The sequence below is a fragment of the Eptatretus burgeri genome, chromosome 4, assembly GCF_056783735.1.
Source record: "Eptatretus burgeri isolate ZD-2024b chromosome 4, Ebu_testis_v1, whole genome shotgun sequence".
Taxonomy (NCBI): Eukaryota; Metazoa; Chordata; class Myxini; order Myxiniformes; family Myxinidae; genus Eptatretus; species Eptatretus burgeri.
Genome location: NC_140964.1, coordinates 35801972 through 35821104, shown reverse-complemented (window position 1 = coordinate 35821104; position 19133 = coordinate 35801972). Strand labels below are relative to the sequence as shown.

Here is a 19133-nt window from a genome sequence, read left to right as displayed (position 1 = left end):
TCATCATCATCATCATCATCATCATCATCATCATCATCATCGTTTTGAAAAGTTTCATGTTCTGTGTTTGTTTAATAAAAAATTGAAACGCTACATGATGTTGTTTTTTTTTCATTTTCCAGTACGATATGGTATGGTTAAGAGACTTTAAATGCATTCTTCAATAAATTGGAAACGGCACCTGGTATTGTCATTTTTTGTTATTTGGAGCATCTGTAATGAAACTAATTGTGCATTCGTGGTTGAAAACACATTAAACTTTATAAACTTTCCCCTTTGAATCAGGAACTGCCGCGAACCAAAAACCTGATCCCCCTTATCCCTGTTGTCCCCATTGTACCAATCCCCAGACTTTGGTGGTGTCGCCATTCGCAGCCTTTTTCATGAACCAGAAACCGCCGCAAACCACTAATGTTATCCCCCTTATCTCCATTGTAACAATGCCAAAACACTCGCAGATTTTTCCCCCCACACTCGTGGATTTTACACCAACATTCGTGGATTTTACCCCGACATTTGTGGATTTTTCATGTGTCGGGAAATCCCCAGAACCCATCCCCCTATTTCCCATTGAAAGAATGCCCCCACATTCGCGGTTTCAACATTCACGGGGTTTCCCCGGAACGTATCCCCTGTGAATGTCGGGGTCCTGGTGTGTGTGTACATATGTATATACAGGGTGGTGCAGAGCTGAATGACACACACGAAGTTTATGTTCAAAGTTTGCAATTTTAATATTTATGGTGGATAACATGAGGAAGGTGGCCAACACCAGTTGCAGTGCATTATCTAAGATGCTCCACAAAATTATCAAAAACTTGGCACAACAGATTTTGATCTTGATTAGTGGCAGCGATTTCAGCTTGAATTGCACATTTCAGCTCCTGTGTTAGTGTGGATGATTCCTGTATGTACGTTCTTTGAGATATCCTCATTAGAAGAAGTCTGGGACCGTGAGGTCAGGGGAACGTGCTGGCAAGAGGATGGCTCCAAAACGTGAAATAACCTGATGGAAGAGATTGCAGGCCACGTCCATTCTGCATCTTGCAGTGTGTGCTGTGGCTCCATCTTGTTGGAAGTAGAGGTTGCTGGGATCAACACCAAGTGCTTAAAATGGCATCAAATCCTCTCTTGCTTGGTGTGTAGCCACACCCCCTAAATCCCACCCCTCGGACAGGAGAGCGGTCTGAAATGTCAGTCGGCTTTGCACCACCGTGTGTGTGTGTGTGTGTGTGTGTGTGTGTGTGTGTGTGTGTGTGTGTGTGTGTGTGTGTATACGTATATGTACACATATATATATATATATATATATATATATATATATATATATATATATGTATGTGTATATATACACTGTATGTATATATACATATATATATATATATATATATATATATATATATATATATATATATATATATATATATATATATATTGTTGTGGTTGAGGAAATTCGCAAACCACCATTCAGGTCCCATAGGTGAGATATCTCTGTAAGTATATGTGTAGTTAGCCCAAACCCGTTGTTTAGAGGGAATAAATGTCATTCATTCGGGCTGCGACCCTTTAAGATAGCCGTTTTTCTGTTCTATCTTTATTTTGAACCAACCACGTCTCAACCGCCATCACACAACAACCACCAACCGCAACGCCGCTTCACAACAACAACAACGCCAACAGCCACGACCTTTACCGTCACAACTCGCTCTCGCAATCATCGCATCACCGCCATGCCAAGCGTCACCGTGGCCAGGGACCACCACAATAAACCCTCCATCACCTTCACCTCTCCTCCTTCTGCCGCCATTCCCGCACCGCTTGTGGGCACCGATCCTGGACTCGTACAGGGCGCGCGCCGAGCAGCGGGTGCAAAAAGCGGCCTTTCCGGGGAAGGCGGATCGGGAATGATTCACGCCCACTTTTCCTCCGTCCAATGGGGGAGCGTGGCTCCGCCCCCGAGCTGATCCTGATCCAAAAATCTGCATATGGTTTCTCCTGTCGCACTATAAAGCACCGAGTGCGGAGCAAAACGAGCGAGTTGGAGAGGTGTGGCAGCGACAGAGAGAAGAGTTTCTGTTTCGGGCTCGGGCGCGTTGTGGCGGCGGCGAAGCGTAGCAGCAGCAGCGCAGCAGCCAAGACGGGTGCCGGTCGATGGAGAGCAAGGACGAACAGAACGGAGCTCAAGTCAGAGTTGAGGGGTGAGAAGAGCGGGAGTTGGTGAACGCAGCAGGGACGCGGAGAGGGGCTCAGTGGCAAGCCAGAGGGCTACGTGGGGACCACCGCCGGGAAAAGGGGCGACGTGGAGGCCACAGCCAGGGAGAGCTTGCCGGAGCCAGTGCAGTCCAGAGTGCTCGGAAAGAGCGTCAATTCGCGGAAAAGAGCATCAACAACCCCCCCTGTTTCCCCCCGCGCTGAGATAGTGTGAGAAGGGGGCCCCGTTCCCACCCCATTCCAGGCAGTGCCAGCGAGGCCCGCGGAGTCGGAGCGCCGCCGCCATTTTGCGGCTCATCACCAGACGGGTAGGCTCGACGCGGTCTCGGCCCCAGGCCCGTCTGCCCCCTTGTCGTTGAGGGTGGCCCCTTTTTCTTTTGCTTTGGAGTATATGTGTTGTCGGCGCCGTCTGTGAAGTAAAACTGTGGAAGTGTTGCCGTGTGCTCGCGTAGTCGGTAGTAGATCTGCATTGTGTCTCTTTTGTTCCATTTGCTTTTTGTGCAGAATTGTTGTGTTACTTTTACATTTGCTTTTGGTGCATAATTGTAATTGTATATGTGTGCTTTCCGTTTGCCGCGGAATAAATGTGAATTATGTTGAACTGTTTTTCCCCGTTTCGCTTCGACTTTTCTTTAATTGAATCTCCATCTTACTTCACGTAAAGGGTTGGTCGTGGGCTAAATACGCCCAATAATTAATCGGAACCGTCGAGGTTGACGATAACACCGCTTGGTTATCCCGATAGTACGGAACGGGTCGCTTAAAGTGGCCCGTGTCCGAAGTCGACCTGCGGCGAGGTGCGATCGCCCGGTCTACCCTCCGTGTGGGTACTTAGGTAGGTCGAATTTGGCGAGCAACCCTATCCCACGCGGGGGGCCGATTGGCACGATCGTGGTGAGGCCGAAAGGCCCACCCGTGACTAGTTCCCGGCGTTAGTCCGAGAGGGTCACGACAGAATTGTCCGTCCGGTGGGCGACGTGCCGCGATTCGAGTTACGTGGCCGTTCGCACGCCGGCGGGCGCGAATTCGCAACAATATATATATATATATATATATATATATATATATATATATATATATATATATATATACATATATATATATATATACATATATATATATACATATATATATATACATATATATATATATATATATATATATATATATATATATATATATATATATATATATATATATGTATATTTGTGACGTCCACGGGACTTGAACAGTCCCGCCAACGGAGAATGAGCCGAAACGATGGAGGCGGTTTATTTATTTATAACCCAAAGATGGCGGTTCTAATCGCTCTACCGCAAACGGGACGAGGAAGGTGGCACGAGTCGCTTTTCACTGAGTTGATGATGTTTATTCCTTTTTTATAATTACCAGAAATAACAAGACTCGGCAAGAAGAGGGATCCGGGGCGATTCGACGGGATGGTGTGGGATCGGGCGTGGGGAAAAACACAGACAATTCCAATGAATATACAGTTCTCAATCCCTCTAAGGCGCCAAGCAGACACACACACACACACACACACACACACACACACACACACACACACACACACACACACACACACACACACACACACACACACACAAAACGTAGCTATCTCTGGTGGTCAGGCTGGACCGTGGTGTGGACGCAACTGTCCCTGGATCGGCGTCGGACGAGCTGGCCTTGCTCTCGTCGGGGGGGCAGGAGAAACCGTGGTGCTGTCGACCTCCTGGTCTTGGCCCAAGTCCGCTCACAGCCGCCAGGGAACCAGTTCTGGCGCCAAATTGCCAGAAATAACAAGACTCGGCAGGAACAGGGATCCGGGGCGATTCGACGGGATGGTGTGGGATCGGGCGTGGGGAAAACACAAACAATTCCAATGAATATACAAATCTCAAACCCTCTAAGGCGCCAGGTACACACACACACACACACACACACACACACACACACACACACACACACACACACACACACACACACACACACACACACACACACACACACACATAACGTAGCTATTCCTGGTGGTCAGGCTGGACCGTGGTGTGGACGCAACAGTCCCTGGATTGGCGTCGGACGAGCTGGCCTTGCTCTCGTCGGGGGGGTGGGGGGCAGGAGAAACCGTGGTGCTGTCGACCTCCTGGTCTTGGCCCAAGTCCGCTCACAGCCGCCAGGGAACCAGTTCTGGCGCCAAATTGCGAGCAGGGGAGGGAGGCAGGTTCGACCCCGTACTCCGAGCCAGCAGAACCCCAGAGCCAACCAAGGTGAGGCACGAGGCTCAGCAAGGCTAAAAGACACGATGAAACAAGGATCGAAAACAGCCCAACAAAAAGCACGCTCCCAGCACAACAACCTCCACCAGAACATTTTTTCGGTACCGATCTTCTTCCTCTTCCTTTTTGACCCCGAACAGAACCTTTTTATCCTCCCGTCCTCGTCACTTACAATCGAGCCGTTTTATTGGCCCTGCGCCATCGCCTTCTGCCAATCGTGATCACGGGGCGGAGCCATCTGCAGCACTGTCCTGTGACGTCACGGCAAGCCTCCAGAGAATACTAAAAGGGGTTTACGCAGACACACTTACCCTATCCTGTATCCCTATCTAATTACGTGACAATTATCATTTCCACCTTGAAGAAATGGACATTTACTAGACAACTTATCACCACTGAATTGCTACTTCTTACATCGAGATCCTGGTACACTCGAACAGCCTGGCATACCTAATTAAACATCCTAATTACCCTTTGAATGCATACCCCCCCCTCAAACGTAACAATATATATATATATGTATATATATATATATATATATATATATATATATATATATATATATATATATATATATATATATATATATATACATATATATATATATATATATATATATATATATATATATATATATATATATACACACACACACACACCTTCAAAAAATGATTTATCACTCATATGTTAAAACTTGTCGGTCTGATGTTGGGCCGAACACCTACAAGCAAACACTTGGCCTAACGTTTTGTACCTAGCTCGAGGCTTGATGTTTGCTTTAAATCATGGCTCCTCCTTTCACTCATTCAGCTATTGTCTTTTGGTTACTATTTTGAAGTGTTAGGTTAGATCAATTTCACACAGATTTTGTCATTGAGAAATCACTTGCATTGTCATCTCGAAATTACCCTGCAGCTCTGGGTTTACGAGTATAGAGCTTAAAGTAGGATGATATCAAATTCAGTTTTATATTGTAAATTAATTGCATTTTATTCCGGCAGTATGCCTGTTTAATTTTCGTGACAAAAGTGACAAAAGCAGTTTGAGGCATCTTTCGGTGTTGTAGTTATGGTTCCAGAAGTTAAAGCATTTTAGTCTTCCTTCATTCTTTTTAGTCATTCAAAAGCCAAAATGAGATGAGAGCTTTTGCGCTGACATTGCATTGATTATATTTTAATGGAAAGCCAGTGCTACAGTGCAAGTGTAATCTTTGTGAGTGAGTCGTTACTGGTTTTACTGCTAATCATGTCTCCATCCATTGCAATTTTTTATTACTACAATGAGGCCCCTTCCCTTCTGATTTGATTGCCGAAAATGAAATTGTAAAAGAGGACCATGCCTTTACTGGAGCACCAGTTGTAAAAAGAGCGCCACCATTTACGAGAATTTTTAGGTTGTATCCAGGCCTACTCAAGCTTTATTTTTGGAGAGAGGGGTGATTCAACTTCCAAGCCAGTAATTGAATGGATAGAACAATAGAATAAACCAACATAGCTTTATTAAGTTATGCTAATCGCCACCAGAAAGAAGGAGAAGCTGATGTTAACCCTTTGTCAGAGCAAACAGGGTAATTTGAAATGGACAATTTAATAAAGATGTTCCCTCCATAAATGACTGAGATTTTCACATTACTTTTGCCAACTTCTTTGGAATTGCTGATTGCAGTCTTAAAGCGGTTTGATTGATTTACCTCCATATGCAATATCTACGAAAACAAAGAGAGCTTATGTGTCCGAAGCTATGTCAGTAATATTCAGTCGTCGATGACTAATCGGGTGTGCCCGTTTTTCCCTTCCCTTGTCGATTGGTTGTGGCACTGACCAATTAATTGGGTTTGATCGTTTTTTGCCAGAATCATTATTAATTTGTTTATGGACGGAGTGCCTTCACCCCATTGAGTGGATAGATGGCCCAACTCCACCCACAAAATAATCATGCAGCGACCATTTTGTGAAGCAGCAAAGCCGCAGGCCTGAGGCCGCATGCCTCGGGTGTCACTCAGTCCAATTGGAATTGTCCTCGGTGGATAACCACTACTGTACATATTATATACATACTAGCAGAATACCCGCCCGACAGGCGATGTTGTTCCAAGTATGGAACACGTTCTTCTGGCACATACCTTTATTTAGGTGGTGCATAGGCAACTATGCCTGGTGTTGACTTGATGGTTAGGGTGGTGGGCTTGGGATCCGAGGATCCTGAGTTCAAATCCCACTCGGCTTTTGGATTAATACCAGGTGGAGTTGACTCTGCTTATCATCCTTCCGAGATCGGCAAAAGGAGTGCCAGTTTGCTAGTATCCTGTGTCAGAGCGGCGAACCATCCAGGATTGTGTCTAATAGCCAAGGAGACTGCTTAGGCAGCACCAACACTCTGCACAGAGTATTATCCTAATGGATGTATGGATAGGCAACTGGCATCTGTGTATAGGTGGAATAAATAACCTGGGTTACATGCATGAAACAAAAACATACCTTCTGCTTATAATTCAAAGAGCTCTCTGCACTTGAAAATGTGGGGACAGGAATTCCGTAGAGTGGGAACTTGTAATAACCTCCCCACCTGGAGCGGTGGTACGTAATACACATTTACATAGAGAATTTGCGTTCCCCCCCCCAACCTCCCCCAAGACCACCGGCAAAGATAAAAAACACCCCTATGCATTAATTGGGGTCATGCTGATCCTATGTAGCATGTCTGGATATAATTGGCCCAGAACTGTAGGAGTATGCGACCAAACAAACAAACACACAAACACCGGTCCATGAATTATCGTAATTATGCTCATAAGCAACACCCATGTTTTTATTTCATATATGTAGAATGGGTTTTAGCCCCCATTGGACTTGATCTGAAACGGGGGCTTATGGGTTTGGTCACAATTTGCATGTCCGCGCTTGCGTGCATGCATGCGTATGTGCATGCGTCGCAACCAGATCTTGGACATGTAGAGACAGATTTTATTCTTATTTGACACAGACAACACATGGTGGTATACATGTACATGTCATTTTTGTTCGACATCAGATCCAATATGACCGACTGGTGGCCATTTTAGTTGTAAAAACCCTGATGTTGAACACGTTGTTGAACACCATTTCTCAGACATGCATGTACCAGTGTTGTTCAACCTTGGCATACAGATAATGAATGATGGAATACATATGCATGTCATTTATTTTCGAGATCAGATCCAATGTGGCCAACTGGCAGCCATTTTCTTACTTAAACATGTCCCCAACCATATCTCAGATATGCATGGTCCGATTTTGTTCAAACTTGGCACAAGCAAAGTACATGATGGCATACACGTGCCCCTTATTTTGCGATCTGATCAAATATGGCCGACTTGTAGACTGGCGGCCATTTTTTTGTTGCACATAAATATGAGCTAGCCCTTGAACTCGACACAGGAAAATTACTAAAAACAAACAAATGGAGCTATGACATTTTATGTCTTTTTACCTTGTTTTTATTATCTCCGGGAGCAATTGCGACAGGTGTCTGTGGTCCTTATCCATACACCGCCCAAACATATACTTTATTTTTATGTCAAGCTTTATTTGTGTAGCCGGGTTATGAGAACATTCATGTCAAACTGAGACAAAAACTGTTAATTATGTTTGCAACTTCGAGGACCCATTCTCGGGGTTTGTTGTGGGGATGAGACCAGGGAGAGGGTGTGTTCAGTTTCCAAGCAGCGAACTATCACCTGGCAAACCAGCCATTCCTTATAATTCATTTTCATAATAATTACATAATTTTGTTTTTAACCCGAGCTTTCAAGGTGTGTAAAAATACAGAATGGTTTTTATTCATGTATGTAATTCGAATGAAGGGATGAGCAATTTGCCCAATTTTTTTTTTTAATTTTCGTTATTGCATTTGTTGTTGTTGTTTGTTGTTATTTTGAAAGATCACAATAACTGTTGAATTAACTTGTGTGTGACTGTATATACAGGGTGTCCCAAAAAAATATACAACTTTTCATCTGCAAAGTGGATGGTCATAATATATATATTTTTAAAAAGATGTATGGCTGGATAGAAAGCTGAAAGGTTGAAGTTTATTGTATCAATGTCAAAATTGTCACCAAAATTTAAATTTTGGTATAGAATCGTCGTTTTCTTTTTGACCACATGTTCGAAGTAGGCTCCACATTGTCCGATCACTGCCTGCAAACGCGTTGTCATGTTTTCCATCACTTTGGGAAACGTTTCCTGAGGAATGTTCTGGATTTCTTGGTGGATGTTTTCCTTCACCTGATCAAGAGCCTGAGGCCTAGGGTTTCCATAGATCCTGTCCTTGAGATACCCCCACAAGAAGAAGTCTGGAAGAGTAAGGTCACGGGAATACGGTGGCCACTCAACGTCTTCGTAGAGGGAGATAAAGCGGCCCTCAAAATGTTGGTTGAGAAAACGCCTTGTTTCCCTGGCTGTATTGGGCAGTGCCCCATCCTGCTGGAACCACTGGGTTCTCATCGAGATCAAGTTGTTTCTCCTACGGGCCTGAGTACGTAGCTCAGGCAGATAGAATTCCTGAATCATTTCGCGATAGTTTCTCTGGTTTACCGTGCAAGTGTGTCCCTGGTCATCTTCAAAGAAGTATGGACCAATTATCCCATACCAACCAACCGCCACCCACATGGTGACTTCGAGAACAGATCGAGGCACCAGTTCAGTTGTTGCATTACCAGGATTTTCAGTTCCCCAGTACCGAAAGTTTTGCTTGTTTACCTCCCGGACAAGTGAGCATGGCATTCGTCCGTCATGTGAAGTTTTTTGAGGAAGTCTGCATCTTCCTCCAACTTTCCTGAGAACCAATTTGCAAAGTCGAGTCGTTTGCGTTTCTGTTGATCAGTAAGCACTGTTTCCGTTTGAATTTTGTATGGAAAGGCATGAATGTCTTGGCAACGGATCCTCTGAACGGTGCTCTTCTGAATGTTTGTCTCGGCAGAAAGTCGTCGAATCGATTTTTTTTGACTCTGAACGACCGCCTCTATCACCATTTCCGCATTTTCTTCACTACGACCTGTCCTCTTCCTACCACTGACCCTTGTGAAGGTCACAGATGGTTCCCACATTGGTAAACTTTGCGATGGTGCACTTTATTGTCCGAAAGTTTGGTGCATGGCGCAAGTGGATACCGAAATGTCTCGAGTAAAGACGTTGCACCTGTATGACACTTTTCGTCTGGTTCCAAAGTTCAACAATTTTCGTCCGTTGTTGTACGGTCAGTCTTGGCATTTTTCTGCCGCTTGCTTGGTATCAAAATAAACTTCAGGGTCTCTGCAACAAGAAATGAAGCATTAGTGACAAAATTACTGCTTTGTTCGGATCAAACGAAGCATTTTAAAAGTTGTATATTTTTTTGGGGACACCCTATACAACCCAACTGTGTGCATGCATACGTTTGATCACGCAATATCGTTTTTTGTCAGGGTGTATGCACACGAGGGCTAACTGTTTTCTAAAGATGCCTTTTCATATTCAATGTCCATGACCAAAATGTGTACGTGGGAAACTACTTCATAAGTACCATGTAAAGGATCATCTGATCTGAGATGCAGCATCCTATTCTGACTGCATCAAAATGGTGTGTGTGTGTGTGTGTGTGTGTGTGTGTGTGTGTGTGTGTGTGTGTGTGTGTGTGTGTGTGTGTGTGTGTGTGTGTATGTGTGTGTGTGTGTGTGTGTGTGTGTGTGTGTGTGTGTGTGTGTGTGTGTGTACTTACTTACATGCATGCATGTGTATTTGTGCACATGCAAATCCAGTTGGAAATTCCATGGTGTTGTTTACATTTACCTTTACTCACACATGTTTATTATCTGTTATTTGTTGCAGGTCAATGTAAAAATAAAGCATCAAATTATTTTTGTCACATTTCCAACAGCAATCTTACACATGGGTGTGAATGTGTCAGTTATACCTTAAATTGCAGCATTTGTTTTTTTTGTTTTTTACTACATAGCACAAACACACAGTTGTTTGCCTCGATAATGATATGTAGTTTCAGTTTTGATTTACCAATAGAATCACCAACCTTCAGTCAGTTGAGACTGTGAAGCCAGTTTTCTCATTTACAATCACTTGAATGGAAATCCCATGGTACTGTTCGTAACAGTAGCCGGTTGTCCTGGTACCACGTCTATATTATGTCTTCCATTGAGTAAAACAAAATATGAATATAATGCGTTGAGGGGTGGGCGGATTGGAGGGAATTTTTTTCTTGCTTTTTGCAGTACAGTATTTAATAAATTACTGCATTGATATGTGTGGGGTATGCAGGTAAGCTTTAACTTTGTCATCGGTGCAAGCCTGTGCAGCAAGCCTTTATATTCATAGTCTACGTTTGTAACGAACTTGCACTGTGTCTATCTGTGCACATCTCTGCTCGGTGTCTGAGTAGAGACAGTTCGTGTGATAATAATACATTTGCTTGAAAATATAATGCCAGATTGAACTGATAAGTCATTTTGGGTAAATGGCAGTCCTACACAAATGCCCTCTTTTCTGTCATTTTAATGCAGGAGTTTGGGAACCGTCACGCGCTTGCTTTTTTTTCTCCTGGATTTGGTCTCATTTTAAAAAGAATTAATGTACCACTCTTGTCGATCCTTGTACGTTAATTAATTGTTGGTCCTGCCTCCATAAATGATCGGCTGGCAGCTCCTTTAAGCTATTTGTGATTAGCAACTGACATAAAGCTCATCAGCCTCGATGTAACCCATGATCTGATTCTGCAGGTATCTGAAAATTAGCCTCCAAAACCAATGGTCAGGTCTCGAGTCTTGGCCGTTGTCAGCATAGATTCCAAATAGTACATGATTACTCAAGGCTTGCTGTAATTTTCTCGCTGTGAACAGGTTGACGTGCTCTTTCTTCACAACCTACAGTATAGTCAGAGTTGCTTTGATTCAATTTTCGTGAAGATCCGCATCCGGTTACGAGAATTTTTAAAATGATTCATCACCATTGAGAGATGAGGCCAAAAACTATATATAGCATGACATCTCAAAAAGTTGCGTCCGGATTATGACAAAAATTGGTGGATGAGTTGGGTAGGTGACAACAACAAGCCAATTATATTTTGGTGAAGGTCCAGATACAGATCTGGCGTATCAGTGGGATGCAAAACGTAAACTGTTCAGCCTGGTGGAGTTGTGCACTATACAGAGTGCCGTTCTAGTTACTGTTGTATTCATCTCAACACAGGATTTTTTTTTTTAGGTAACCAACTTTATTGCAATCCCAGTATGTCCACTGCATACAGCATCAACAACAATTGGCAGTGATGTTCAGACCAACTGGAAGGAAGTAACCACCAACTCCCTCTGCCCCCCCCCCACCTTTCCCTTGGTCTTGCCTTGCAAGGTATCGATGCAGCCACATCAGAATTTGTATATACATTACAATTTAGATTTTCTACACTCATTGGCCTTGTTCTCCAGTGTCATGTCCAGCATTTTGAGAATTCTCAACCATCCATTTGAAAAGTGTCCGTTTTCTTCATGTCGTCCAATGCATCATTCTACACTATACATTCCTCAAAAATTATTATTTCTGTACATTGCCCCTCCACTGCAGCTGCACCATCTGCATTACAAAAGTGAGAAGCACTTGACTCATCATCGCTTCCTGTCTCGTCATCACTTCTGTCAGGTTCAACAGTGAGGAATTGGTCTTCATCACTTTTATTCAGATTTCAACTCTGGAATTGAATGAACAATTGCTTCAACAAATTACCCTCAAAAATCGCACTTGCTCATATATCTCCGTTGGACAAACATCTTGCAGTTTCTCTCGAGTTCTCACTTCACCTCCATCAGGGACATATAAATGGAGACATTTAACATCACCTTGCACTCTTTCAAATTTAGCAATTCTCTCTCCAAAGTTTATATCAGCAAGCTCACTTTTGAATGTTCCAAGTTCAGCCACTTGCCTGCTATTTGGCACATCAACATTGCTGTAGCTCTCCTAAGACATACTCTGTAGATAATTCCAACAGTGGTTCTGCAAATCGCTTTTCTGATTCACCTCTTGGTAAGTGCTCAATTTAGACAGTGATTCCTTACAAATCTCATATTCCTCCTCCGGATGTTTCATGTGTCAAATCCCTCCATTGTTCAAGGGCTCATTCCTCATTGTAGATTCCTCAACCTCAAACTCCTCAAGTGGTACAATTTCTTAATTATTCTTCTCAAGCACAACTACTTCATCTGGATTACAAGAAGATTGACATAGTCCTTGATAAAGTTCAGCACTGTTCTCATTGCCACAAAGTTCAGCAACAATTGGCAATTTCACCTTCATGCAATCCATCCAGTTCTCACCCTGCAATCGAATTTGCATTGGGACCATCCGTTTCTTCTCAAACAAACGCAAAGACAATCGTACAGCAACAAAAGGAGATTTGGCTCTCCCCATTCATGCCAAATTGCTATTCATACATCTACACATTCTGACTGCTGTAAACACACACTTTCCTTTTTCCACCCCGTTTTTCACTGTTTAAATGACTTGTCTAAATGAGCATTCATGAACCACAACAGTGTTCGACTTATTTTGACTTTTGGATCTCTTTGGTGGAGGAAAATGTTCCGCATGCCAAGTCAACTCGTCAAATGAAAAACAGACCTTCGATGCCAAGGTAAGTGGGATCGTTGATGGGTTTTTCTTCCCTTGAAGTGTGAGATCGATTGACCCCATTTATGAAGGAAAACGAAAAGTGTGCGTGCGTGTGTGAGTGCGTGCGCACATGCGCTGTCCGTCACATGCCCATCTACAAAATCTTTCAACAGTGTTTAGAGGTGGTTGGTTGAGAAGCAAGAAAAATCCAAGTTAAACACATAATCGGTGAAAGTTGCACTCAAAAATGTTCTTTAGTGGCAGAGTATTTTCCAAGCAACAAACAATTGTTGTGTAACCTTGGGATTTAGTCAGCCAAATTTATAAGCAATCGCGGTTATAAACTAAAGGATGAATGGATAATTTGCACATTTCACACACTACATCTTCGTGCCCACTGACCTATGCATTCGAGGCATAATGGAAATGTGTGGCTGTGGCGTGTCCTTCACGCAGAAAGTGATCCCAGTCCATATGTGTTGTTGAAACTGTCCACGTAAAAGAGGGAGTGAATGCCCCTTGGAGAGATTTGTCACACCTATCGGAGTGCAACCCACTTTCGCTTGATAACATACCTTCTCATTCACATCGCAACAACAGACAAAGTCAACCATTGGTAAACATTTTCTTTCAAATTGTTTAATGCTTTGTAATCGATTTCAGGTGGAAAAGAAAAAGAGCTTAAATTGTTGATTCAAGAACGAATGAAGCACAACGACCTTTATGAACCAGATGTCAGAGTCCTGCTATGCATGACGATGACCGTTTGTATGGTCATGCTTTTGAATACCAAACTATTCCATTAAAATCACAATTGTCCTCCTTAAAACATCCCACATGTTATATGCTTTCTATTCGATGACATCTTATATATTATTTCCGAGTTTGTGGTTTCATGTCGCGCTATCTTCGACTTTGTTCTGCGCTCGAGTAACGTGATATCCGGCTTACATTATCTCAAAGACCATATGAGGTGCATGGTACAAAAAAAGTAAATAAAATGGTTCTGAAACAGTGAAATCGTGCCAAGAAGTACTTTGAACATTGTATTCCACTTACTGCATTAATGTAAAAATACTACTGATACTCTGCATCAGTTCCTTTCTCAAACACACCCACCCCAACATGTCGCGCAGAGCGTGGGTTATGCTAGTGAGATATTACTTGACTGGAATTTGAGGAGAGATTATTTTGTTAACTAATGTCTCATGATTCTACAGGTCTGGACCTGCACAAGGTGTTTGAGTATGCAGATTATTGGGAAGCTGCAAGACAACTCTATGCGCCTTTTGACTGCACAGCTACGATGAAGTCGGGAAATGCTGACGTTTATGAGAATGAGATTCCTGGCGGGCAGTATACAAACTTACACTTTCAAGCACACAGCATGGGACTGGGACACAAATTTAAAGCTGTGAAGAAAGCCTACATAGAAGCAAACAAGCTCCTTGGTGACCTCATTAAGGTATGCATTAAAGGTTGACAGGTTCCATTGTTTTCACTCCATGCACTATCGTTTAGTGTCGTCCCCTCCCACATTTCACTCCTCCCCCTCCTCCCTGCCAACTCCCATATTGAGTATCAGGGTCAATACTTCTCAGAGATAACAAAATAATAGTAATATCATTCTCCGAGAACAGCCTCAGTGCTGGCAAGTCTGGCAGTTCACTGAGACAAACTGGTAAGGATTACAAGCAGCCATCACACTTTAGGACTGGTCTCCTCAATCTACCACTAGTGATATTGATTCAGCCTGGGAATTCTTCCACAGAAACCTGCTCTCTCTCTCTTATGCACATATTCATCCCATCTCCTCTTCAGCAAAGTTGTTTTACATTCGCATTATGACTCAATGCATTATTCTTTTCAGTAGTAGTATCCCCGTCTGGTTTTTTTTTTTTTAATGAGCCACAGATATCGTGGCTTTCCTTCCAGAACACCCAAATTCCACGTGTAAGTGGTTTGGTTCAGTTTAACGTGTTGTCATCTTCTTTTCAGGTATGATACATTGAGTGGCTTCTTTGAGTTAAGTCTCTTCTGTTAAGTCTATTCTATTCTATTAATAGTTAAGTCTATTCAACATCTCTTCTGTTTTAAGATTAGGAGTATATTCACTAATGTACCAACTAATTTCATTAATTAGAAATTTATTCTGATCAGCAAAAGTATCAGCCACACCAAAAACCAATCTATTTTCATTATCATTCCTTTGCAGTTGAAATCTAATTTTGAGACCATACAGAACTTTATCATCATCACAAAATCCAAATATACCTTTAAGAGGAACTGCCACAGTAAAACTATTATCTGCTTTTGTATCATCATTATGCATTCCTTTCCTTTGACTATATCCAGGGTCTGTGTTTGTTCCCGTTGCCATATCAGGAATAAAACCTTCGACAGTCCCCTTTCCCATTCTATCACTAAATGAATATAGTTTAAATTTCATCATTTCAGATGTAGCAGAGACATAATCAACCGCTTCAACTTCTTGTGTTCCAATATACAAACGAACACTCAAACATTTTCCAGAAGAAATCATTTACGAGTGTAGTGTTTGTGTTATTCCCAGCCTTAGTGAATGTAAATTTACACAAGAAACTTTCGGCTTGATTCAAATGAGTTTGTTGATTATTATTCCTCCGCAGCAAGGGTGCCAGAGGCATTGTGTTTCCGAGTTGTCTGTCCGTCCGTTCGTCCGTCCAGATTTTCGTTTACGCGATAACTCAAGCAAATTGTAGAATTTCATCAAACTTGGTAAAAAGGTAAAGTAAGACAGTAGTCGGGTCAAAACACCACCTGACCCACAACAAATTGCAACAAAAGGTTTTTCAGTGGTTTTCATTCCTACTGGATATACTTACTGATCAACAGAAAAAAGTCTATGAAAATCTGACATCCGGAAATGGGTTAAAACAGTCATTTTCAAGATGGCCACCACCAGGCTTTGAAATAACTAAAACAGCTATAACTTCTTCAGTAATCGTGCTAAAAAACATTATTGTTGGCTCTGGTCCATGGTTTTAATGGATCAACAATCCACTGGTGTCAATAAAATTTAGATCTTATCAGTATTTAAGATGAAATCCAAGATGGCGGCAAGACTCAAGAGTGCAAAAATCAATAAATTTTCCATCTGAACCAAAATCACTGAACACCTGGTGCCACTGAAACATTTATTTGTGAACATTACATAAATGCAGTTTAGGTTACAATTTCAGTCCTCATCACTGTCCTCTAGTTCTTCAGAGGCTTGATTTAGTGGATTGTCACAAAACGTCACTTGGCATGATCCACATGCAGACGTACACGGAAGCCCATTCTTTCTGCAGCTGCAATGGGGTGTGTCACAAGCTGTGGTGCAGTTGCAGTGTATCATCTTCAGAAGAGTGTCTGGTGCAGCATTCATGGCAGTCATGATAGGTACAAATCGATTGGCTTCAAGTCCCCAGCCCCAGTCCAGAGGATCGAGGTCACCCTCCATCCCCATCCAAACCATGACCTGGTAGTACACTCGGAGACAATGAAACTTGGTGGCAGAATCCGTTGAGGGAAGACGTTCAGGCGTAACGAAAGACTTAGCAGCAGCGACCTTCTTTGTGAATATCTTGTAACGCATGGCTGCCAGAGAACTTGTGCTCTCCCCACCAAATATAACGGCCATCGCTTGGCTGCCAAGTTTCTTTATTTCAGCATGGCTGATGCCTCTCGAAGTGAATGTATCTGTACACAACTGGAGGCCTTGATCATCTTCCACGAGTTTCTAAAAGACTGATTTTTTTCCCAATGCCATATACACGAGATGTTGAATCACATCCTGTGAAGGCGTGCAGGAATAATAGTTGAGTGCACAACTTATTCCCAAGAAGATGCTTCATCCGATTGATGTCATATACTTTCAGATTGCTTCTTGACTGGTTGTCTGATCTGAAATATAGTGGTTTTCCATCTGGTATACAGTAATGGAGCAAAAGCATCAACAAATCTGTGTACTCTTCGATTATTGTGGTGGAATGCAGAATTGTGCTGTTTACAGCTGTCTTGGCAATGTCCACATCAGCGTCCCCTTCTGCCTGAATAACTGTGCAGTCCACTTTCTTCAGCTGATCACCTATTAAGGTGATCAGCTGTTGCTTGTTACTGCCGACAGAAAGGAATTCATCTCTCTTTCCATCAAATTCAGTTTCTCTGGTGAAGTTCACAGTCGGATAGCTGTTGGCTTGTCCCCGTCTCTGCTGAGTGTCATCCTTTATCGAAGGGCCTGCACCATAGCCATCAAAGACAACAGTTGCTGTCCCATAGTGTTTTGTTGTGAAGTCCACATATGCTCTGGCTATTTTGCCATATGTATCTCCCTTCTTCCACTTGAGCTTGTGCAGCAAGGATCCACCATCAAGAACATATCTTTCAGTGTTAAGGTGTGCTGAAGGTGTGCTGAAGGTGTGGTGTCAGGTACTCCTTCACATGCCAGTTACTTGGTACAGTGGTCATTAACGGCTTGAGCGAGTTGAGGTTTGTCGGCCTTCCTCAAGATCTTGTTGTCCTCAAAGAGGGATGGAGGGTATGGACTGAGCTCAAAACTCATCACGTCCTCAAGTGACAAATCACCTATCTGGGATACCACCAGGAATCGCTGGAATAGCACACTGGAGTCGATGGTTCTGTGAGGAGCAACCTGGAGAGCATTATAATTTCCCAGGGTCTTTGCTTTCTCTGTCCTCTTGATGGAGAAGGAAAACACAGGTTGTCCAATCATTCTGTCGATGATTTTGTTCCCAACAGCTTCATATTCATGCACGTTGATGTCTTCGCTTGCCATGGTACCATTTATGATATTTCTCAATGTAGGATCAGAGGAGAAAGGTGAAAATGCATTCAGCTTTGTGCTTATCTTCGAGAGGTCGAATGCATGTCTTTCAAAACATCATCACCTCTCTGAACACTGGCTGCATTGATGCCATCAGCACCCTTCTGACAAATTTGCACAACGTCACTTCCATCCTCAAGCCTCTCCTTGCAAATTGAACACCGATCTTCGTGCATCTCAGTAGCACTCATTATTCAAACCTGAAACACAGAAAACAAAACATTCAGGGAAAGAGCATTCAAAGAAAGGGATAGGCTACTCAGAGCCAGGGACATTCCCCTGATATGTAATACATCACATATAATTACTGGTAAGAGAAGACTGAAAACCCTTTTGTTAGAATTTGATAAATGTTGGGTGATTGCCTCACAGAGGTTTGATTATATAGAGACAATTTATTGATTTTACGCCCTTCATTTTTTGCCGCCATCTTGGATTTCAGGTTAAATACTGATCAAATCTAAATTTTATTGACACCAGTGGATTGCTGATCCATTAAAACCATGGACCAGAACCAACAATTATATTTTTATCACAATTATTGAAGAAGTTATAGCTGTTGTAGTTATTTCAAAGCCCGGTGGCAGCCATCTTGAAAATGCCTGTTTTAACCCATTTCCGGATGTCAGATTTTGGTAGACTTTTTTTCTATTGATCAGTATATCCAGTAGGAATGAAAACCACTGAGAAACCTTTTATTGCAGTTTGTTGTGGGTTTGGTGGTTGTTTGTCATAAATTGACCCGACTACAGGGCAATTAAGTGATTCGATTTTGCGCCAGATGTGATAAAGGTCAAGGTCAAACTCTGAAATTTTACTGTTTACTCCCTTACTCAAGAAATATTGGACAGAATTACATCAAACTTGGTACAAAGGTAAAGTAAGACAGGGCAATTATCTGATTAGATTTTGGGCCAGATATGATAAAGGTCAAAGGTCAAATATGTCAATACCCAAATGTTTGTGCAGGACAGCGGAGGCATACCCATCGACTGCGCGCTGTCGAATTACTCTAGTTTACTTCAAAACTTTTTGTTCCATTTGCATTCCAGTCTGTTCATCAACTGGTCTAAAAGGCTGATGCTTCATTAAAACAATTATTTCCAGCCTTCTTACAATCAAACAGCAATAACAGTCTGTTAA

The 19133-nt window shown here is 42.6% G+C and overlaps 1 protein-coding gene across 2 annotated transcripts in view; it reads left to right on the top strand.

Moving 5' to 3' along the window:
- PC (pyruvate carboxylase) overlaps nt 1-19133 on the top strand; it is a 587030-nt gene that overhangs the window by 457123 nt on the left and 110774 nt on the right. For both annotated transcript variants that reach the window (XM_085877423.1, XM_085877424.1), the window contains one exon: nt 14344-14588. In XM_085877423.1, the coding sequence (XP_085733549.1) occupies nt 14344-14588 (245 nt within the window). The remainder of the gene's footprint in view (nt 1-14343; nt 14589-19133) is intronic.